The 24,636-nt window shown below is 33.3% G+C and overlaps 1 protein-coding gene across 1 annotated transcript in view; it reads left to right on the top strand.

The window, feature by feature from the left end:
* LOC148306972 (uncharacterized) overlaps positions 1 to 24,636 on the top strand; it is a 571,830-nt gene that overhangs the window by 540,749 nt on the left and 6,445 nt on the right. Inside the window, exons 4-6 of the mRNA XM_088264106.1 lie at positions 21,538 to 21,677; positions 23,219 to 23,316; positions 24,198 to 24,284. Coding sequence (XP_088120232.1) covers positions 21,538 to 21,677; positions 23,219 to 23,316; positions 24,198 to 24,284 — 325 coding nt within the window. The remainder of the gene's footprint in view (positions 1 to 21,537; positions 21,678 to 23,218; positions 23,317 to 24,197; positions 24,285 to 24,636) is intronic.

A 24,636-nucleotide genomic window follows, 5' to 3' on the forward strand; every position in this document is an offset into this window, starting at 1 on the left:
GAATCACTGGAACTTCACTAGAGACATCTATTGGTGAGATGTAAAGAAGCTTTTTACCAAGCAGATACTCTTATATTAGTATGTGAGGTCCGAATCCTGGATTATAATCACACACATGAGAAACGCCAGAATATACCATTTTCATTTTTATTATTTAAGCTTATAATTTGACCAGATAATTTATTTACAACATTTTGAGTGTGTCCAAATAAATACTTGTGTACAAAATCTGGATTGTCTCCAATTACAGGAGTTATTTTCATATTATTTTTTGACATCTCATCAAAGATAAAGATGTTTTGCCAGCGCTTTTGGGCAATGTATCTTATTGCGCCACACCCTCTAATACAGCCATACTCAACCTGCGGCCCGCGGGCCCGCCAAGGTTTTTTGTGCGGCCCCCAACCTATAAATATAACGGCCTATAAATATGGAATCGTATATCTTGAGATTTATTTCGACTTTGACGTACAGACATGAAAACCCGAAGAGGATGGTTGTTGTCGTGTCAACATCAGATCTGGTATAAGAGTGTTGCTACTGCACACGCTAGATTTATTCCCAAAAACCAAACATTTGACAGACAAATATGCGCGCTATTATTATTCTGTTTTGGTCATATTTTCATAAATCTCAAATGGTTTTCAAAAAAACGGGGGTGGTGGGTTTCATGATATTTTTTGTCATACCAGTATAGTGTTGCGGCCCGCGTAGCTTTACAAATACTGTATATGTATGCGGCCCGAAAAAAAAAAGGTTGAGTATCATTGCTCTAATAGAAACTCTACTACCTCGTGACCTCTGCAGTGTGTTTTCATCCTTTCTAACAGGCTGCCCACATGCGCTCGTATGCAAATCTCCCATATACGAACTTTCCTCCTCGAGCCATTTATATTGTAATAATTATTGTTTCCTACAAATGAGCCATCAGCGTGGTTATATAATTAGCATAATGCCATGCGTCGCGGGGATAGGAGGCAATAAAACTACGTGTTGTCTGTTTATTGAGGCGGTGGGATCATTAGGTTAGCTTGCTCCTACGCGAGGTGATGCCGCCTTGGGCGTTCCAGACGTTGTGCAAGTATTTCTCGACTAATATGTCGTCAATTCACTTACTTAATGCCCAATATACGATAAATCGCAACTTAGTTTTCTCTAAACCCAGGTAACATTTGACGTAATTAAATTTTTTACTAAAAATGCCGTTTTTGTATTGAAAAAATAAGTTTTTCTTCAAAATAAATATATCCTAGTCATACAGGAAAAAGTGACCAAGTGCATTTTGTACAAAAACTTGATCATTGACTTTTGATATCTTACTAGCTTAATATTGCCCTGAAAAAATCTCAAAGGATTTTAATCTTGGAAGTATAATATAATGTCTTGCTGAAAATTACTAACTGTATTGAAGTTTATTTTCTTGCCAAGCAAAAGTGAATAAAATGGGCCCTCCTGAACATTTTACGTTTTGGTAGTTGGTCACTTTCTCCTATACGACTATGATATGGTTTTGAAAAGAAAAGAGTTGTTGAAATTTAAGGAGTTAAAAAAATATATTAAAATATTTTTTCAATTTTCTTCTTTGGTCTCAATTCTGCGGATTCAATTCTTCTTTTTCTAGATCCTAAGGATCTGTTTGTTCCTCCGCAAAATATCAATTTTTCAAAACCCTGAAATTATACTAAAAATGTGAAATTTCTTTTTTGTAGATTACTAGTACACACTTTTATTTTAGTGTGTAACATTCGCAGGCGGTTTATTTTTATACTCGCTTTGTGGCAAGCGAGTATAAAGCTGTGATAATCATTGACGATACAAAATAAGTGTTGAGATGGACTTGGACTTATGGAACGAACGATTGAGGAAAGAACGGTATAACAAATTTGTAAGGCGGATGTAGTTGGAAAAAGAAGCATAGGAAGACCGGGGAACACTTGGCATGATCAAGTATTTCAAATATTTCATGGTGGTCAGGTCAGAAGTCGTAATAATCGGCGAGTAGGTATGAGGAGATTAATGTTCGCAAAGACAGCGCTGTTTTCTATGTCTACCTATGCGGGATAGAAGCGTGATGGTTAGTTAGTTAGTTAGTTAATTAGTTAGATAACCACTGATAATAAACGGTAGTTGATCTTGCGTAAGACGAAAGAAGTCGTGTGAAAGTGTCCATATATCTCCACATTCGCGGAGAAAGTGCGCGATGCAGATTGCGAGATTAGCGGAGATGATTATCATCTTCTAACTGGACCCGACGCGCGACGCAGCCTGTGCCATCAACCAGAAACCAGATTACCTCTCTGCCGAGGTCGCTTGCGGCGTGCGTTGGGGTGAACAGCTTATTTTCATTTTTAAAGGTGTCTCAACTTGATATGAGACATGTATTATATAATTCTTCCCTTTTTTGTGGAAGAAGATAGAAGTCTGAGTATCCCAGGGCTTACGACCCGCCATTTGGCAGACTGAATCGATCGCTTTACACACTCCTTTCAACAACGTCATAAATCAGAAAACTTAATTTTTCAGGAGATCGTTTTTAAAGTTTAAAAATATAATACAATGTTTTAAAAATAAATACCAAGCCACTTATGGAACTTTTTACTGTGCAACAGATATTTTTAGGTAAAACCTGAATGTTTTTTCTCCATTTGAAAAATATTTAGTATATTTAAAAAATTAATAAAACAACACATTTTCTTTAAAATGCAAAAACAACACTTTCTGCCCTGTAACGGGTAAATATTAAGTTAAAAGTATGCCGCTTTTGCTGGGATATAGTACATTTTCTGGGCATTCCGAAAACATGCACAACTGAAAATTTACGATTTTTTATACATGACGTTCTTGAAAGGAGCGAGCGACTTGTGAAACGTTCACCATTCTGCCGCATCAATAAACATCTATATTGCATTCATTCTTGAAATTTGTATATATGCAATGGTCTTAGACCCTTCCGCATACCGGTAAGGTTTTCGATACATTCGTGAAGTATCGTTGATATTTAGCTTATATTCATCCCAAAATTCAATAACTTTAAAATTTTACATCTCACCAATAGATGTCTCTAGTGAAGTTCTAGTGATTCATGAACAAGGTTTCTAAATTGGTTCATATATATAGAACTTCCAAAAATTTGAGTAGTGTGGTTGTCAATAATGGGTAGAATTGGTGAATGTTACACGTGTGTAAAGTGATCACTTAAACCAGCCTATGACGGTCGTAAGCCCCGTAAATGCCCAGACTTCCATATTCTTCTTCATCTTTGATGAGATGTCAAAAAATAATATGAAAATAACTCCTGTAATTGGAGATAATCCAGATTTTGTGAACAAGTATTTGGACACACTCAAAATGTTGTAACTTTAAAATCAATAAGAATATTGACAAAAATTTGTAGGAAATAATATTAAATGAATATGAATTCATGATACGTTAAAACATTTCTACGGTTTTAGTCTTAGTATGAATCATGGGTCAGCAAACATACACATTTTAGAAAAAAAAAATATCCAATGCAATAAAAAATCATGGATTAAGGCCTAGTATACGGTAAATCGTTACTTAATCTTCTTTAAACCCAGGCAACATTTAACGTTATTGAATTTTTAGTTTTTGTATTGATAAAATATGTTTTTCTTTGAAGTAAATATATGGTTTTGAAAAAATAGAGTTATTGAAAGGTAAAAAGTCAAAAAATATATAAAAATAATTTATCAATATACCTACTTCCAAAATAAAATGTATTCGCCTATGGATCTGGATATATTTTATTATAAAACGGAACGTCTTATTTAAAATTAAAAAAATGCATTTAACGCCATAGTGTTTGATTTTATCACCCATGATTTCTATAATATATTCCTTTGGTTTTGGGATGACATCAGACACCATATTGCAGACCATCGAAGTGCTACACCCGTCGCGTTACAACTTTCACTGTTGCTTCGGGCTTATACAAGTCTATGTGAGTTACTCACTGCTCGAATGCATGGGAAACTATGTAACCATAGTGCGCGTTGTACCTGCACAGATCGTTCGGCCAGAGATTGCACATAGCGAGTCCTTGTATAGCCAGCCAACAGATCGCCTGGCATTCCATTGTAGACACGACCGACGTCTTGTTCGATAAATTAACGAATTATTTATTTCGCATACATGCATTTACAATCATTCGAATAATCGCTTTTACCCTCTAAGGCGGTGCTAATTCAATCGAATAATTGAATGGGAAAAAAACTGGCGTACATGTTTTTTTCTTCCTTTCATATATTTTTTTATTGTTTATTTATATTTTGTGTCGGGTTTTGGTGCCGTGGTTAGTCTCGTGGACACTTCAGTCAAGAGTTTGTGATTTCGAACCCACTCTACCACAATTTGATCCTTATTTTTAATAATGAGCCGCTTAGGGTCACAGAAATACTATGAAATTGAAGTATTTTTGTAAATAATAAAAAACACAAATATTTCTCTCTTAAAATAAATGTATACCCATATTATTAGTCAGCAATGTTAAAATATTGCTGAATAATAAATGTCCTCCTCTAATTTCCAAAAATCAATATTTACCATATATAATGAGAGAATGACTAAGAAAATATATGTGGCGAATGCGGGAAAACAGAACGAGGACGACCGAAAAAGACTTGGCACGATAGGATCAATCAGAACCTAAAATCTGGTGGTGTTAAAAGTCGGCATGTATGACTAGATGTATGGGTGTGAAGGAGGCGAGGAGTGTATGTCAGGACAGAAGAGCGTGGCGTTCCATCCTTTCTGCCTACCCCTTCGGGGAAACGGCGTGATGGTAGTGGTAGTAGTAGTATTTTTGCTTTAGATTGTATTGTATTGAAGTATTTGGACACGCTCGAAATCTTTATTTATTTCACAATGCCAACAGTGTCTGATCGTTTAGACTTGATATATCGCTCACTCCTTTCAACAACGTCATATATCAAAAATCGTAAATTTTCAGTTGTGCATGTTTTCAGAATGCCCAGAAAATGTACTATATCCCAACAAAAGCACTGTATCCCGGCAAAAGCGGCATATTTTTGACTTAATATTTACCCGCTACAGGGCAGAAAGTGTTGTTTTTGCATTTTGAAGAAAATGTATTGTTTAACTATTTTTTAAATATACTAAATATTTTGCAAATGGAGAAAAAACAGTCAGGTTTTACCTAAAAATATCTGTTGCACAGTAAAAAGTTCAATAAGTGGCTTGATATTTATTTTTAATACATTTCATTATATTTGTAAATTTTAAAAACGATCTCCTGAAAAATCAAGTTATTTGATATATGACCTTGTTGAAAGAAGTGAGCGGCATGTTAAATATGGTATTTATATGTCGATATTTTTAGTATTTATGTGTCGATATTTATGGTATTCATGTGTCGATAATTATACCAGGATACCAGGATCGCATGCCGCAATCATAATAATTATCATTTCGCTCGCCATTACAGACAATGAGATCCCATATAGTCGGCAGTTCCCGTTGATTTATCCGTGTCATGGTAATGATTCATTGTCGTGTCAGTTGAATCAGGAGGAAAAGTTTCGACGGAGTAAAAAGTGCTGTTCAATGCCGTCGATCGTACTCGATCGCTGATTGTCGATGGATCTCTAAATCCGATCCAATCGGTTTAGATTGCGTCACCGGCTAATTATAGTAATTGGCTGTTTGATTATCTCTCTTCTGCCAAAAATGGGCAAAATGCAGTAACGTCAAAAACATAATACAGTAATAATAAAATACAAGGTTTAAGTATTTTCATTTCTTGTTTATCAACAAATTTTAGGCCCAGTATTCGATAAATCGCAACATAATTTTCTTTAAATCCAGGAAACATTTGACGTCATTGTATTTTAAAAATTGTTTTTGTACTAAAAAAACCTTTTTTTTTTAGTTTTGAGAAAAAAACAGTTCTTGAAAGGTAAGGATATTTTTTTAGTTAGCATTGTGGAATGCATAAAATTATTGAAAGAAAGGTTTACTTGTTTAATTGGCAAATACCAATAGTGGTATTTACCAAGTAAAATTAAAAATGGATAGATATTACCAGCAAGTGACTGCCGAATCAATTAATGAAATTAAAGTTATCTTCACGATTATCGAAATTATTGAAATCAGTCTGTTAGATGATGTCCGCCTCCGTAATGTAATGGTCAGCACGCTCGGCTATCGTTCTGGATGTCCCGGGTTCGATTTCCAGGGGGTGGGGGTCAAAAAAATAAAAGTGATTTTTTAATTTTTTATTCAATATTACCGTGGACTGGTAAGCGGAGGGCTGATCACCTTTCCTTCATGTGTTAACGATCAAGATTACACCGCGTTTATATGATGCATTGCCCTATACACCATTGCATCATCCCATCCATAAGGGTTTGAAGAAGATACATAATGTAAAGCGATGTTTTATTGTAGTTAAAACTTTACTTTTGTAAATTTTACAGAACAGTTACATTAATGAGTAACAAAAACAGATATTTGTAACATTCCATTAAAAAGGGGAAAGGGAAAAGCTCAAATCTCAAAGCTCAAGCCCAAGACAAATTATGTAAAAATTGGGATTCACCACGATATGAATATCGACTTATTTTGTACGCGAACTCGGTGCTATTTTTATGCGATTGGTATTTTTTACGACGGAGAATTCAAAGATGATTGAAAATTCATCACAAAGTTTCTTTAATGAAATAAAAAAATAGTCGTCGGCGCGCCCGCCGCAGACTCTCGCTTTTGTTCCGTTTTTATTGTTTTACAACTTATCGACACCTTTGTTCTCTATCTGCGTGTAGGAAGCAGCCATTCCGTCTAACCTTGTTGATAAACTTTATAATAACCGAATAAAAATACCACTTTACGAGCCGACGGAATCTTGATCGTTATCCGAAATACTTTATAGCCTCCCAATTTTGTACGTTCTCCTTGTATGGCGAGAGGCGGAACATTTTTATTTGGCAATTTTATTAAGATGTCTGTTTTCTTTTTATTATTTAAAAAAAAAAACGTAAATTTCAAAATATTTTTCGGTATTGAATGACACCCATACATCACGCAATCGCATTTAGAAATGTACAGAAATGTCGACAAAACGATGTATGATAAGATGTTTGAATGGTGGAACTGAAAATAATAATTTTTCAAAACGCTTAAAGTATATTAAAAATGTGAAATTTATTTTTGTAGATACTAGTACACACTGTTCTCTTTGTGTGTAGTATTCGCGGGCGGTTCATTTTTATACTCGCTTTGAGGATTTCGAGTATAAACATGAGTATAAGCTGTATACGGCTGAGGCAAGCATTATCGATAAAATTAAGAAATGTGCGCTGAGATGGTTAAGACACGTGAAACGAATGGGTGAGGAAAGAACGTTAAAACAAATTTATAAAGCGAATGTAGTATGGAAAAAGGAACAGAGGAAGACCGAGAAAAACTTGGCACGATCAGGTCAAGTGTCGAAATAATCGGCGGGTATTTATGTATAAAGAGATATTTATGAATGTGGAAGTGATGAAAATTTTTTGTAAAGGCAGAGTGGTGTGGCGTTGCAATCTCTCTGCCTACCCCTGCGGGGAAGCAGCGTGACGGTTAGTTAGTTAGTCTAAAATGTCGAATCATATTTTTTGTGCACGATAATTTATCGTCGTTCGATAAGTTCAAAGTACCGTCATTCAATATTATAACGTGTAATTAAAGAATTCAACCGTGACTTTCACTAATCTAACAAAAAGTAACTCTCATTGTTATAAAAAAAAGAGAAGGAAGAAAGCTCTTATAAGTATTGAGTTACCTATTGCTAAAAACTGGTTTTACATACAACTGTTTTGCAGAAACGTGAAAGTAATAAGATTTTCTCGATATCTTAACACACGCAGTAACACGAGTAGTTTGTTGAGATTTTTTTCGCCTATTAACACAAAAATAACCATAGATGTCTCTAGTGAAATTCTAGTCAATTCAAGCAGTATGTTTCGAATTTGAATAATATGTATAAAGGTTCCAAAAATTTGAGTTGTGTGATTTTCAATCACGGGTAGAATTGGTGAATGTTACACGTGTATAAAGCGATCACATAAACCAGCCTATGACGGTTGTAATCATCACCTTGATGATGACAAGGTTCTTGTCGAAACCGTTAGGTTAAGGTGTATTCATAATAAAAACGTGGTTAAAACAAAGTCGTTTAATTTTATAAAGTTCATAAAATGTGCCACAATGTATCTGCGAAAAACATTTAAAAAAAAGAAGTCTGTTTATTTTTGGTCAAGTTTTGACAAAACTAAACCACTATTTTACCGCGACAAAACTAACTTCATCTTTGATGAGATGTCAAAAAATTATATGAAAATAACTACTGTAATTGGAGATAATCCAGATTTTGTGAACACAAGTATATGGACACAATCAAAATGTTGTAAAACTAAAGGCATTTCGCCCGGAAAATCAGCCATTTTGTTTTTTCATCTCACCGTTACTCGTCCATCTATCACCGATGGCGGCAAAATCCGTCTCATAATTCATTACGTGCCGACAACTGTCCATTGGCCAATCCGACTTTCGTTTTTTGATAAATGCTCATTATTGTCCTCCTTATCTACCGACACATCTGCAAATTGTCCAACGTCCGCGGCGTGTCGTTACTATTTATCGTTCTGGCAAGCTCAGTCAGCCATTGTTGTCTGACTGCGTTGCGCAATCATTGCAAAATGATAGGACAATGAGATGAGAAGGGACACCAAACGTACCACCATACAAGTATTCAATTACATATTCACTGGCGCTTTCTAAATAGAAAATCACCAGTAAAACGCGATTTGAACTCAATTTTTTATAACTAATTAACTAACTATCACGCCAATTCCCCGCAAGGGTAGGCAAAGGTAATAGAACGCCACTCCACTCTGTCTTTGCAGACATTCGCCTCTTCCATATTCACGCATCTCCTCATACATACCCGCCGGTTATTTCGACTCCTGACCTGACCATTTTCAAGCATTTGACTTACCAGATCGTGCCAAGTTTTTCTCGGTCTTCCCTTCTGTTTTTTTCATTCCCTTCATAAATTTGTTTTACCGTTCTTTCTTCACGCATTCGTTCCACATGTCCAAACCATCTTAACACAATTTTTTTAGTTATTTTATCGATAATGCCTATCTCTGCTTTGCATTCTTCATTTGACATACCTTTTTTGAAATGCCTTCTCTCAGACGAATGTGTCGCAAAACGATGTATGGTAGAGGCTCAAATGGTGATATTAGGTAAGAATCCAAGGCTGAGATAAAGATAAGTATAATCCATCAATTTTAATTTAAGTTTTACTTGGTAAATGCCACCATTTCTTTAAATCTATTGTGATACGTGTCAGAATTTAAGAAATATGAAGTAGTATTTAGCAAGTAAAAAAACAGATATAATTTTATTATATTTGTCTGATTCATCAGCTTTCGTTGTGAAATATGTATTGATAATTTATAGTTTAACTGCTGTTTCAATGTGCGAATAGTGTAATTTCTCAGGTGTAAAGTAATATATATTATCGGCCAATGAATAATAAATTCCGCGACAGGACCGTGATGCAATGCACGTAATTAAAAATATCAATTAATAATTTATCATGTCATAAATTATCTTTAGAATGTGCGCGTGAAAAAGGTTAAACGATCAATATATCGTAGTCGTACAGGAGAAAGTGACCAACTACCAAAACGTAAAATGTTCAGGAGGGCCATTTAAGTCTCTTTTGCTTGGCAAGAAAATAAACATCAATGCAGTTAGTCATTTTTACCAAGTCAATATATTATACTTCCAAGTTTAAAATCCTTTGGTATTATTTTCAGGGCAATATTAATCTAGTAAGATATCAAATAGTCAATGGTCACGGTTTTGTAAAAAATGCACTTGGTCACTTTCTCCTGTATGACTACGATATATTTATTTTGAAGAAAAACTTACTTTTTCAATACAAAAACGGCATTTTTAGCAAAAAAATAATTTACGTCAAATGTTACCTGGGTTTAGAGAAAACCAAGTTGCGATTTATCGTATATTGGGCATTAAGTAAGTGAATTGACGACATTATTAGTCGAGAAATACTTGCACAACGTCTGGAACGCCCAAGGCGGCATCACCTCGCGAAGGAGCAAGCTAACCTAATGATCCCACCGCCTCAATAAACAGACAACACGTAGTTTTATTGCCGAAATATAAGGTTGATATAGGGTTCGAAATCGAATCAATATATTATACTTCCAAGTTTAAAATCCTTTGGCATTATTTTCAGGGCAATATTAAGCTAGTAAGATATCAAATAGTCAATGGTCACGGTTTTGTAAAAAATGCACTTGGTCACTTTTTCCTGTATGACTCGAATGGGATATCTACATTCTGAGCGAACTGGGCGGTTCCGTCAGAACGGAAAGAATTTTTATTTTTATTTTTTTACTTAATATTTAATAATTAGTGCTGTATAATATAATATAATACACACAGATCCAATTATATTTTTTCATACTTTTTACTTGTTCAGATATTTAATTTTTTTTTTCAATCGTGTTTTACAATGGTATGTTACGATGTGAAGCAAGAAAAATATTATATTGGTAAAAAAAAACTCCTGATTTCATAATTCGAACATCTGTCTTACATTGTTTTGTCGCACATTCATCTGAGGGATCGCATTTCGACTGCATCCAGCCTGCTTTCGAGTATTTTAAACACTTAATCATGCTAATTTTTCATTTTTAGCATAGTGAAATAACCAGGTCTTTCAAAAACTGTAACTCTCAAATGTCATGTTTTCGCTTTTCACTTTTTGTATGGAATCATATGTCGTTTTCGATGTTATACTAGTCGAGAATTGCATAACGCAGATACACACACACACATGTTTATTTATATATACAGGGTGTCCCATAATCCATCGTATTCCTTTCAAGGGATGTTAGGACAGCTTATGACTCACCCAAAAATGAAAATATGATATGAGTAAAAGTGCCTTAGTTTTCCAAGTATTTCCACTTCACGGTCACGGTCGAGTTGATCACGGTCCAAAATATGAAAATTTGAAGAAGTGGAACTCAAAAAACTGATCTAAGGTGTAGATTTATATATATATATATATATATATATATATATATATATATATATATATATATATATATATATATATATATATATATATATATATATATATATATATATATATATATATATATATATATATATATATATATATATATATATATATATATATATATATATATATATATATATATATATATATATATATATATATATATATATATATATATATATATATATATTTATATATATTTATATATATATATATATATATATATATATATATATATATATATATATATATATATATATATATATATATATATATATATATATATATATATATATATATATATATATATATATATATGTACAGTATCTACTCAATGAATTAGAGCCACGCAGAATTTCGCGCAATTTCTCAATTCAAACAGGAATAACTCAGAGAAAACCTTGAATAAAACAACATTGAATTTTATTTACAAATGAACACTTTATTACGCTTAAATTATGCATATATTTTCATATAAATATAGTTAGTATTTAGTATTTCCACCTTTGGCAGAAATAACTGCCTCAATTCTTTTTGGCATACTTAAAATGCACTGTTTTATCATGTTTTTTATTTCTTCGTCTTCTGACCAAATTTTTTGAATATTTTTTTTAGACAGTCTACTGTCGGATTTGAAAATGAGTATACCTTATTTTTTAACATGCTCCATACGTTTTCTATAGGATTAAGGTCCGGAGAATTTCCAGGCCAGGGGAGCAAAGGCAGATTTTTGTTAGACAAAAATTTTATTATTGATTTAGCCCGGTGGCAAGGTGCCCCATCCTGCATGAAGGTGTATGGACCTTCTGTTGGGTCGAGTGTATGGTAGAAGAGCAATAAAATTCGTTCGAGGACCTGCTTATAGGAATTTTGGTTCATTGTTCCTTCCACGAAAAACAACGGCCCAGGTAAATTGTTAATAATACATGACCATATCATTGTTGCAGGGGGGTGTTTGATAACTTTTACCACACAGGCCTCATTGTAACGTTCCATTGGTGTTCTTCTGACGAATCGACGGCTCTCTGTCACGGCTTCTAACCGGCACTCATCACTAAAGATGACCTGAAAAATAATGAAAATTTAAGTTTAATTCAAATATATAAGTTTATTTACTAAAATGATATGTTGAAAATTCAATTTAAATAAATACCTTTTTCCAATCATCTACCGAGTAATTTCGATGTAGCTTGGCCCATTTTAATCGATCCGCTTTCGTTCGTGGTGTCAATTTTGGTACTTTTACAGGGCGCCTGCATTTCAGATTTACTTCGTAAAGACGTCGCCTCAGTGTTGATACCGATATATTTATACCCTCTTCTTCCAATTTTATTTTTAATGTTTTTGCTGATGCACTACGGTTTTCTAAGGCACTTTGAACGATTTTTCGATCAGTCCTCGGTGTTGTTTTTCTAATCCTACGACAGTTCTTTCGCCGATTGCTGGTGGCGGGTGACTGATTTTTTATTGATTTTGACATTCTGTCCACTGTTTGACGAGAAACGTTTTCTTTTTTTGAAATTTCTCTATTAGAAAGTATTCCTAATTTCAGTAGCATTATAACACTAGACTTTTTTTCCTCAGAAATGTCTTTACTTTTTCCCATTTTGTCCTTTTAAAAAAAAACACTTGTGTTCACAAATTTTTTTTATACTTTATGAACTAAAATTAAAAATTAAGTTTTTTTCACAAGACACGATAACTATATAAACTCTTTGAACAAAACAACAACCAGAACTCAAGAAACTTCACTAATAAATGAGATAGGACTATTTTTTGAACTTTCAACTATCTGTCTACCTGTGCTAATTAGGGACCTTTCTCAGAAAAAGGGTTTGAAATTTTGTAAAGGCCTAAATAATCCAGGTATATTTTACATATTATTGAAGGTAATATATATGATATTAGATGTCAATAGAAAACTTCAAGTATTTATGTAAAATAAATATAATAATCCAAAAGATTTCAGAGTATTCAAAAAAATAATGGGTGGCCCTAATTCATTGAGTAGATACTGTATATATATATATATATATATATTATATATATATATATATATATATATATATATATATATATATATATATATATATATATATATATATATATATATAAATGTATATATTTATATTATTATTTTTAATTCGTGCATTACAGTCCCAATTTCCAAAGAATTTAAGTACATTTTTTTCCTATTACGCGCTCAATTTTTTGCGCTTTGAAAAATAGTCAGAAATATATATCTGTCCGTGTGATTTAGCGGCGTGCACAGTGATGGATGTCTGCTGGCAGGGGGTGGGGGCGGTCTGTGACGTCACAGCGCCTCCATTGCGCGAGAAAAGAATTAAACTTTATCATTCCCGTTTTATAATATGTGTAGGTAATATTATTCACGTGTGAAACTCGCCATGCGTTCGTGCAACTCTTGTGATACACATTACATCTCGCTCGGTGCTATATGCATATTATATACAAGCAGGGGCGTGGCTTCCATGAAGGCAGAAAATATATCCTATCCTAACTTAACCGCGCGACATATCGTAGCTATACAAGAGAATGTGACCAAGTGCATTTTTTTATAAAAACGTGATCATTGACTATTTAATATCTTACTAGCTTAATATTGCCCTGAAAAAATCCATATTGAAAAGGATTTTAAACTTGGAAGTATAATATATTGATTCTATTTCGAACCCTTATCCGCACCCCAATGGTGCATAGGGCACTGCATCATATAAACGCAGAGTTGTCTTGATCGTAAGTACACTAAGGAAAGGTGATCAGCCCTCCGCTTAAGGTACCAGTCCAGGGTAGTATTGAATAAATATTCGAGTGAAAAAATCACTTATATTTATTAGACCCCCCTCTGGGAATCGAACCCGGGACCTCCAGAACGGTTGCCGAGCGCGCTGACCATTACACTACGGAGGCGGAATAATATATTGACTTGGTAAAAATGACTGCATTGATGTTTAATTTCTTGCCAAGCAAAAGTGGCTTAAATGGCCCTCCTGAAAAATTTACGTTTTTTCAGTTGGTCACTTTCTCCTGTACGACAACGATATAAAAACGCAACCAGTACCTAGCCTACCTGAGGTACTGCATACTGCCTACTCTAATTAATTATCTGTGCTCGCCACTGGATACAAGCATGTCAAAACATATTTAAAAAAAAAAATTGTTTGTGATAGGACTACAAAAAATTGGGCATTTACAGATCTTATACACTGTCATTCGCAGGCTTAATTGATTAGTTCATCGTATCACGCGGTGTTTGAAAATGATGCGGAATCGAAACACGTGTCACAATAGATTTTAAGAAATAGTTGTATTTACAAGTAAACCTTGAATTAAAAATACATAGAATTTTCCAAAAAGTGACCGCTGAAATAAACAATCATTTTAGTATTTTTTTTGGATGTATTTTAATTGAATGAATTTCATGTCATGATTGTCATCTATCACTTAAACCTGCCTCTGTCATGTCGTAACTCTTGCAAATGCCCAGATTTCCATAATATTCTGATTCCATACTGAGTTATCAATAATAAAAAAACATAAAGCGGTTGATTTTTAATTAAACAAACAGTTTTAAACCATTTTGCCCATAATTCTATCAAAACGTACGTTTTAATCCAGTCTTCTTCCATGTAGCTACTACGCTTTTCGCATACGCAATCGGAATATAAAGTTGAAACAATTAATTATGAATATGAAAAGAAAGATTAATATTAAATGCTTTGTTTGTATTACGAATATGTATTATATCGTGGGTATACTGGCAAAATAAATAAATTTATGAGGCGAATGTTAGCGGGAAAAGAAGCAGAGGAAGACCGAGAAAAACATGGCACGATCAGGTATGCCAAATACTTGAAAGTGGTCAGGTTAGGAGTCGTAACAATCGGCGGGTATGTATGAGGAGATGCATGAACGCGGAAGAGGCGAAGAATGTTTGCAAGGACAGAGTGGTGTGGCGCTCTATTCTATCTGCCTACCCCTGCGGGGAAGCGGCGTGATGGTTAGTTAGTTAGTTAGTTTATTATATCGTGGGTATACTGGCAAAAACGTTAACTCAGTTATGTGCAATTTGGACTTTATGATGCAAATTATAAAATTTTCAACGTTTTTTAAATTGGCAAAATGCACTAAGTAGTTTGAAATATCATATTTATGTGGCTTTACAAGTAGATGCAACTTTAAGTTTAATAGCGGGTATTTTATTCAGGCTAAAAGCTTTGGCGCAGTGGTCAGCGAGTTTGGCTACCGTGCTGGAGGTCCCAGGTTCGATTCCCAGGAGGGTCAAAATAAATATGGCCGATTTTCACTCTCATATTTATTTAATATCACCCTGGACTGGTACAAGAAGCGCAGGGCTGATCACCTTGCCTTCGTGCAATTAACGATGAAGATAACACTGCGTCGCTACGATGCAGTGCCCTATGCACCATTGGGTGCGGATAAGGGTTAGAAGAAGAAGAAGAAAAGCTTTAAATACCAGGGATTATTCGTTCCTTTAATTAATTGATTCGGCAGTCACTTTGTGGTAAAATCTATCCATTTAATAAGTAAAACTTAAATTATAAAAGTGATTATTCAAACAGGGATTTTAGAGTTAACGTTTTGCGCCAGTATACCCACGATATATATCTCGGTCTGTCGGGAAAAAATTAAGTATTGCGATCACGGTGTAATTTGTAACTTAATCCCAGTGGCGATCTGTGCGAAATAATGTATATCTCCACTGGGATTATAATATCCGGTGGAGTGACACCAGCTCTCCCCTATCTAGCGGTCGCGTGTGGACGAGACGTGCTGTTATATCGTCAGACCTAAAAGCGGCCAACTCCAAATTATCTGCAAATTTATTTTTTTGCAAATGCCTCGGCACTGTTCCGTGTCTGCCTGCTGTGCCGGTGGGGGTGTGGAGGCGTGTGTATTGGCCGACGTCGGTTTGAAATCGAATTTAACAAACTTAATTTTTTTATTTATTTATTTAATATAGTTAAACGAGTTTTTTTTATAATTTAATTCATTTCTAGACATTTCTACTTTACAATCTTAAAATTAATTACGCCTTTCTCTCCAATAAAAAGACTAAGCTCTTGTGGTTGGAGAAGGACTTACACTTATTATACATTGTTTATGTTTGTGGGTGTTGTAATTTTTTTATTATTACTTTAATTTTTATTTTCCGCCTCCGTAGTGTAATGGTCAGCACGTTCGTCTACCGTTCTGGAGGTCCCGGGTTCGATTCCCAGGGGGGCCAAATAAATATACGTGATTTTTTCACTGTAATATTTATTCAATATTACCCTGGACTGGTGCCTGAAGCGGAGGGCTGATCACCTTTCCTTCATGTGTAAACGATCAAGATAATACTGCGTTTATTTAAAGCAGTGCCCTATGCACCATTTGGGTGCGGATAAGGGTTTTTTTGTTATATTTATTGTGTTTTTGTGTTTTTTTTTGTTCTTCAATCCACATGTATTTAAGTAAGTCATTTTATTTATTTTTTAGCATTTTAATGTCTTCATTTTTTGTATAACTTACATTCATCATTCTACCTATGAAATACAACCGATACACTGAAATTTCGGAAGTTTTATACTTTAATTGATATATTCTTTCACATGTGACTTTTTGGCACCATGTATGGTTGAGTTGAGTATTTAAAAAAAAAATAGTCTTCTCATTTTTTTAAAGATAAATATTTGTGTTTTTAAAATTTACACAAATATTTCAATTTCATACTATTTCTGTGAGCCTAAGCGGCTCATTATTAGAAATAAGTACCAAATTGTGGTAGAGTGGGTTCGAACCGAGAAACTCTGACTTAAGAGTCCGCGACACTAACCACGGGACCACTACCTGACACATTAATATAATTCAGTTATAAAATTACTACAATTTAAATTATGATAAGTAAAAAATTAGAAACAAATGCGTACCTACTTATGAACCCACATTCTCTTTATCCTTTGAGCTTTTTCTGCTGGAAATTGTATGAGAGTTTAGAGAGTAGTTTTTTGCGGAACAGAAGCTGTCATGAATGTTTATAGCATAAACAGAGTTTAGACATGTGGCTTTATTTTCCAAAAAATAATACGTTTTTAAATTAACTTCCCAGACAGCTACAAGAGATGGCTGTATTAACAAAAAGCTTTTTTAAATTCATTATTTTCGCAAATTCTCGATATATTATTATCTTTCTTTTACATTTTTTAATTTTTGTTTCTGGGCATCGATTACATACGGAAGTTAAAGTTTTATCTTCATAGTGAAGATAAATTTAATTTCATTAATTGGTTCCGCAGTAACTTTGTGGTAATACCTATCCATTTTTAATTTAAGTTTTACTTGGTAAATACCACTATCGGTATTTACCAATTTACCGAGTTAAACTTAATTTTAGTTATTTTTTACATTCCACACTGCTGACTAACTAACAATCACGTCGCTTACCGCAGAAGTAGGCAGAGAGGATAGCACTCCTCCGCTTTTGCAACACTCCTCGCCTCTTCCAACACCGTAAACACGGTTTTTGAAATGTTGCATAATGCATCGAAACACGTGTCACAATAGATTTTAAGAAATCGTGGTATTCACCAAGCAGAGATTGAATTTTAAAAAAAATGTATATATATATATATATATATATATATATATATATATATATATATATATATATATATATATATATATATATATATATATATATATATATATATATATATATATATATATATATATATATAAGAAGTCTGGGTATTTACAGGACTTACGATCTGTCATAGGCTTATTTGTTGTTGTTTAAGTCTGTCTGCACATTTTTAAACCATGATAAAATATGCACTTTGTTATGTTTGTATTTTATTTTTTATATTCAAATATTTGTCGCAAATATTGGATTTTTTTTAATAAAGTCCAGCTAAGGATTTAGTATGCGCTGAAGTGGGTTTGCCTATTATTATGTTCACCCAGACGGAAATCCATCCCGGGATCTCGTGCATGATTTGATTTTATCTTGTAAATACGAAATCATTTCTTTGCGCATTTAATATACATGTATGTATGCATAGACCTGAATTAGATTCTCCCTATCCAAGTTCCATTCGGTGCATTAGTAATATCCTTACAACTATAGGGTAAATGCACTCGTTTGAGGACTATTTTTATTTTTTTAAACCTTTGTTTTGTTTGCTGATATTTTGTAGCATATTTAAAAAAAATAATAAATGTAATAAATGTAACCCTGAAGAGGGCAACAGGTTGTTGCCGAAACTAGTTGGTTAAATAAAAATGTGAGTGGATCAGAACACAAAGTATTTTTATTTCTCGAAATAATATATCAAGATGATCCACAAAGTTAATGCTTTCAATATTCAAAACATATTTAAAAAAAGTTTATAATATAAATAAAAATTCAAACTTTCTTTCTAACCATTTTTATTTTTGCCATTTTTCAAACCGGTTTCGATAAACACCTTGTATTCTTCAAAGGTGGATACTAACTAAACTTGAAACAGAGAAATATTCATGGTTTTAGGCTTACCTAGCCTAAAATAGTACCAAAAATCAAAGTGCTTTAAAACAATGTTTGAATTTTATTTATTTTATAATATTTATATTTTTATAAAGAAAATACATATTTATAATCCGACAGTTATCATTTTTCAATATTTTTTGTTTTTGTCTTTTTTTTACATAACGTTTTTTTTTTATTGTGAAATACAAAGTTTTAAAAAATGAAATAAAATTTTACAAAAATGGATACTAATTACTAGGAAGTAAATATTTTTGGGGATGAGAAATAACCCTTCATAAATTTTACACAACCCTTCAGTGCAATGAAACAAATTTATTTAAATATTTTTTATTTATTTTATTTATTTATTTTTCATAATACATAAAAACATTCAAATATACATATTCATTTCATATATACATTTATTATATATATTACGGCTCTTCAGGCGTGGCCTGTGTTGAGCCGAATACTAACATGTTAATACAATTTTTTTTTAATATTTAATTTTTTCAATTATTACATTATAAACATAACATACAGGAGATACAAAAATAATTTACAGTATAAAGGTTTTTCAATAAGAAAAAAATTTACACATGTTTTATCTTTTACGCATGTTTTATATAAAAATAAAACATGTGTAAAAGACCACTTTGAGTTCATTAATGTAGAAACAACTAGTTTCGAGAACATCTGTAGTTTTCAAAACTAGTTATGTTTACATTATTAATTTTTTTTAAAGGAATAACCCGCAAAGCCTCTATTTTAGAAGCTTGTCTGTAGGTAGGATAGTTAGAAAACGGAAGGCTTATGTGAAAAATACATTACAAACACCCAGACCAATTGAAAATGAATATTAAAAGTTAGATTTTTATACAAGAAGGATGAAAGTAGAATATATATACAGTATACTATATATATATATATATATATATATATATATATATATATATATATATATATATATATATATATATATATATATATATATATATATATATATATAAACAGTCGAAATGCGATCTCTCAGAAGAATGTGCGACAAAACGATGTATGATAGATGTACGAATAGTGAAATAAGGAAGGAATGCAAAGCTGAGATAAGCATTATCGATAAAATTAAGAAAGGTGTGTTGAAATGGTTTGGATATGTAGAACGAATGAGTGAGGAAAGAACGGTAAAACAAATTTATGAGGCGAATGTTAGCGGGAAAAGAAACAGAGGAAGACCGAGAAAAACATGGCTCGATCAGGTATGCCAAATACTTGAAAGTGGTCAGGTTAGGAGTCGTAACAATCGGCGGGTATGTATGAGGAGATGCATGAACGTGGAAGAGGCGAAGAATGTTTGCAAGGACAGAGTGGTGTGGCGCTCTATTCTCTCTGCCTACCCCTGCGGGGAAGCGGCGTGACGGTTAGTTAGTTAGTTAGTTAGGTTTTTATACATTTGTAAAACAAATATACAAGACAAGAAGTTTTTTTTTAAATATTGAATTCAACTTAATGTTAAATTCATCAATAATAAAACAGATTTAAAGACTTTGCCTAATTTTTTCTTATTCTTCAGGAAATCACCTTTATAAATGAATTCACAAAATATTCGAGTAGGAATTATTAATATTTTTCAATTTATCTACTTATAACTGGTCTTTTTACTGGTAACTAAATATATCAGGGAGTATTGGATACGGGGGAGATATTCTGAGCGCGATTTGAATAAGAGATGTCTGATTACATAATTGGGAATGGGGATTGTGTCAACTGCATGGATCCAGGGGGAGTCTAGACTGCCTCATATCCCACACATACACACATGCACACACACACACACACTTTCATGCACACATTTTTTTTTAATTGAAAAAAAATTGAGAAACATATCGCTCACTCCTTTCAAGGACGTCATAAATCAAAAATCGTCAATTTTCAGTTGTGCATGTTTTCGGTATGCTCGGAAAATGTACTATATCCCAGCAAAAGCGGCATATTTTTAACTTAATATTTACCCACTACAGGGCAGAAAGTGTTGTTTTTGCATTTTGAAGAAAAGGTATTGTTTAATTATTTTTTCAAATAAACTAGTTATTTTTCAAACGGAGAAAAAACATTCAGGTTTTACCTAAAAAGATCTGTTGCACAGTAAAAAGTTCAATAAGTGGCTTGATATTTATTTTTATTACATTGTATTATATTTTTAAAGTTTAAAAACGATCTCCTGAAAAATCAAGTTTTTTGATTTATGACGTTGTTGAAAGGAGCGAGCGATATGTGTTTTTATTCTTTATAATAATACTTCAATTTTTAATTATATCTGTGAGCCTAAGCTATCCAGTATTAAAAATGAGTATTAAATTGTGGCTGAGTGGGTTCGAACCCAGAGACTCTGACTCAAGAGTCTGCGACACTAACCACGGGACCAAAACCAGACATCTTCATGAATTTTTTTGATATCTCATCAAAGATAAAGAAGAATATGGAAGTCTGGGCATTTACGCTCCTCAGCCCCGTAAATGCCCATACTTATACTTATATGTTCTTCTTCATCTTTGACGAGATGTCAAAAAATAATATGAAAAATAAAAATAACAATATTTGGAGATAATCCAGATTTGTGAACAAGTAATTTGGACACACTCAAAATGTTGTATCGTCATGAAATGTTTGTAAGATTCTTCCCCAACCCCATCCTATGACAGGTTGTAATCCCTTTAAATGCCCGGAATTCTTTATTTTCCTTCGTCGACGTTGAGATATCAATATAAATAGCTCGTGTGTGGAGAATAACCCAGGAATTAATGAATAGTCAATAGAATATTGTCAATACGAGTAACAAATGTATTGATTGCAAATTTTCTTTGAATTTCAGACCCCCGTCGCATCACGGAGCTTCGATATTGGCCGGAGCTGGTGTTCCACCCTCCTACGCTCCGCCGTCCAGGACGCACTTCACCCCTCCCCTTCCGCCCGACCTGAAGAACCCCTTTGCCGACAAACCTACCCTCAGAGGTGAGCACATTTCCTTACTTCCAAATGCTGTGGACTTTGGAAAAATAAAAAAATAATCCATCTTTAGTGTGTTATTATTTATTTTATTTGTTTGGGAATCGTACATGTAAAGTACATATAAAAAAAGTACACAATAAACAATAGTTACATTAACAATAATAAACATTACATTACATTAACAAAAAATAATTATATTAATAAAAATAAAGCCAATTAAACAATTCCACATTTATGTTATAATAACTATTAAAACATTCAGAGATTTAAAAAAAGGGTATGGTATAAAAAAATTGATTTTACAGGAAGGAGAATAATTATTAGTATAAGTTATTGAGTATAATCGATTTCTCCTTAGTTTTGTAAAGAAGGTGATTTGAGATAAAATGTTAAATATTTAAAATAGTCGAAATATAGAAGCTGAACCCGGTCTAGCTTAGACAAAATCTTGAAATACCGGGGTGTGAGTAACAACACCAAGATAAAGCTTGTCAGGAGTTAGGTCCACCCCATTTTTCTCTATGCTGCTGAAACACGGACCATAAAAGCAGCAGAAAGGAGAAAAATTGTTTTGTTAGAGGCGCATGCTCCGAATTCTATGGACAGCTAGACGCACCAACTAGTCCATTAGCCAGGAACCACACTTGGATAGCTTGACTCTGGCCAATGTCTGTACCTGACAGATTCTCCAGTTCTTTGGACGCGTTGCGTGTTACAATGAAGATAGCCTGGAACGACTGGTTGTGATCGGTAGCCTGGATAGGAAGAAAGGGAGAAGAAGATCCCACACGATGGACCGATCAAGTTAAGGCAGCAGCAGGCACCTCGGTGGTTGAAGCGCTACGTGCAACGAAGTCAAGGGATAACTGGAGAAGAGTCATTGCTTCTGCAAGGGTCACAACCTCAGTAATGAGGAATAAGACGGAGTAGAAGAAGCAGCACAGGGGAAAATTACGAAAATTTTCTTCCCAAGTATACAAAAAAAGTCTAAATTTTCATTTAAAAAAATTGGATAGATATTACCTTAAAGTGACTGCCTAGTCAATTAATGACATTTTATCGAACTCTCTCTTTATTACTTTCATTTCTAAAGGTCTTATTCATTTATCTGATTCAATGTAAAGCTGCATTTGTGAAAATTTAAGTCTATCCATTGACTACTTTTTCAGTATTGCGGACACAAACATACGGAAGCGAAAATTTTAATTTTTTAAATTTTTATATCATGTAAAGAAGGGAAATATTTTTGTTTTTATTACTTACAAAAATACTTCAATTTCATACTATTTCTGTGAGCCTAAGTGGCTCATTATTAGAAATAGGTATCAAATTGTGGTAGAGTGGGTTCGAACCGAGAAACTCTCACTCAAGACTCCGCGACGCGAATAACGGGACTACAAACTGACATGATATACATATTTATATATATTTTTTTAAACAAAGTTATTCAGATTTTTAAAAGATTGCCACAAGTCAAAATGCTATTTCAGCCTGCTTTTATCCCTTGTTTTCAGTATTATCAGTTGTGTGCTTATGTTTTTCAGGAACGAATGCCGACAGTGGAAGCTACCTGAACCGAAGACCCATTCCTCCACCTTCCTTGGTTCCCGGACACGAAAGAGTGCCAATAAGGGCTGGACAGGTTTGTACATTTCTTTTGTCTCAATCGTAAAAACACGTCCATGTCAAAAATACGAGGTTAATGAATTCTTTCCCTCAAAATGAGTATAAGTACATATACGTACAAACATGCCCCATTAACTATTGTTGTCTCCCGTAAATTATTACTGCACATCACTCACTCCTTTCAAGAACGTCATAAATCGAGAAACTTGATTTTTCAGGGGAACGTTTTTAAAGTTTAAAAATATAATACAATGTATTAAAAATAAATATCAAGCCATTTTTTGAACTTTTTATTGTGCAACAGCTTTTTAGGTAAAACCTGAAGGTTTTTTCTCCATTTGAAAAATATTTAGTATATTTAAAAAAATAATTAAACAATACATTTTCTTCAAAATGCAAAAACACTTTCTGTCCTATAGCGGGTAAAAATTACGTTAAAAATATGCCGCTTTTGCTGGGATATAGTACATTTACTGGGCATTCCGAAAACATGCACAACTGAAAATTTACGATTTTTGATTTATGACGTTCTTGAAAGGAGTGAGCGACATTTTAAAACTATTACTTAAGTACCTAGAATAATTGCCAAATAAGGATCGACAGTCCGTTTAATCTTCACATTCATTTGAAAATGCCATAACTAGGCGAAACAACTGTCACAAAATTTATTTTGTTTTTTACCAATTAAATACAACTTAGTAGACTCAAAAAATCAGTGTTTGATTTTACATTTAATACATAACGTAAAAAAAGTCCCCTTACACGTGTGTAAAGTGATCGTTTGACCAGCCTATGACTGGTCATAAGCCCTGTAAATAGTGAAACTTTCATATTCTTCTTTGTCTATGTTGAGATGTTAAAATATATTGGTTTATATATTTTTTTGTGGTGTTATAGGAACCGCCTTCGCCTCAAGTTCCTTCTCCGCCGATACCGGGAGATCCTCATCAGAAGAAGAAAGCTCTCAACACTCCCAGCCATAAGGTAATTAGCCCTTTCAATGCCAGGAAGGTATTAATATGGCTGTACCCAGCAGGCCGTGGTTTTTACAACAAAAATAAAACCTAAAAAAAAAAAATTGTACACTGATTTAAGGGATATTATGAAAACTTGAAAAAACCAAATATATACATCGTGTGGTGTTTGAGCGTGGTTTTCAATCATAGGTAGAAATGGTGAATGTTACACGTGTGTAAAGTGATCACTTAAACCAGGCTATGATGGTCATAATTTACACATTTACATGTCCCCATAAATGCCCAAACTTCCATATTCTTCTTCTTCTATTTTGAGATGTCAAAAATTTGTATGAAAATTTTCATGGTTGGAATGCGTT

Source organism: Brachycentrus maculatus, unplaced genomic scaffold, assembly GCF_059751285.1.
Source record: "Brachycentrus maculatus isolate JH-2025_06_01 unplaced genomic scaffold, ASM5975128v1 h1tg000216l, whole genome shotgun sequence".
NCBI classification, from domain to species: Eukaryota; Metazoa; Arthropoda; class Insecta; order Trichoptera; family Brachycentridae; genus Brachycentrus; species Brachycentrus maculatus.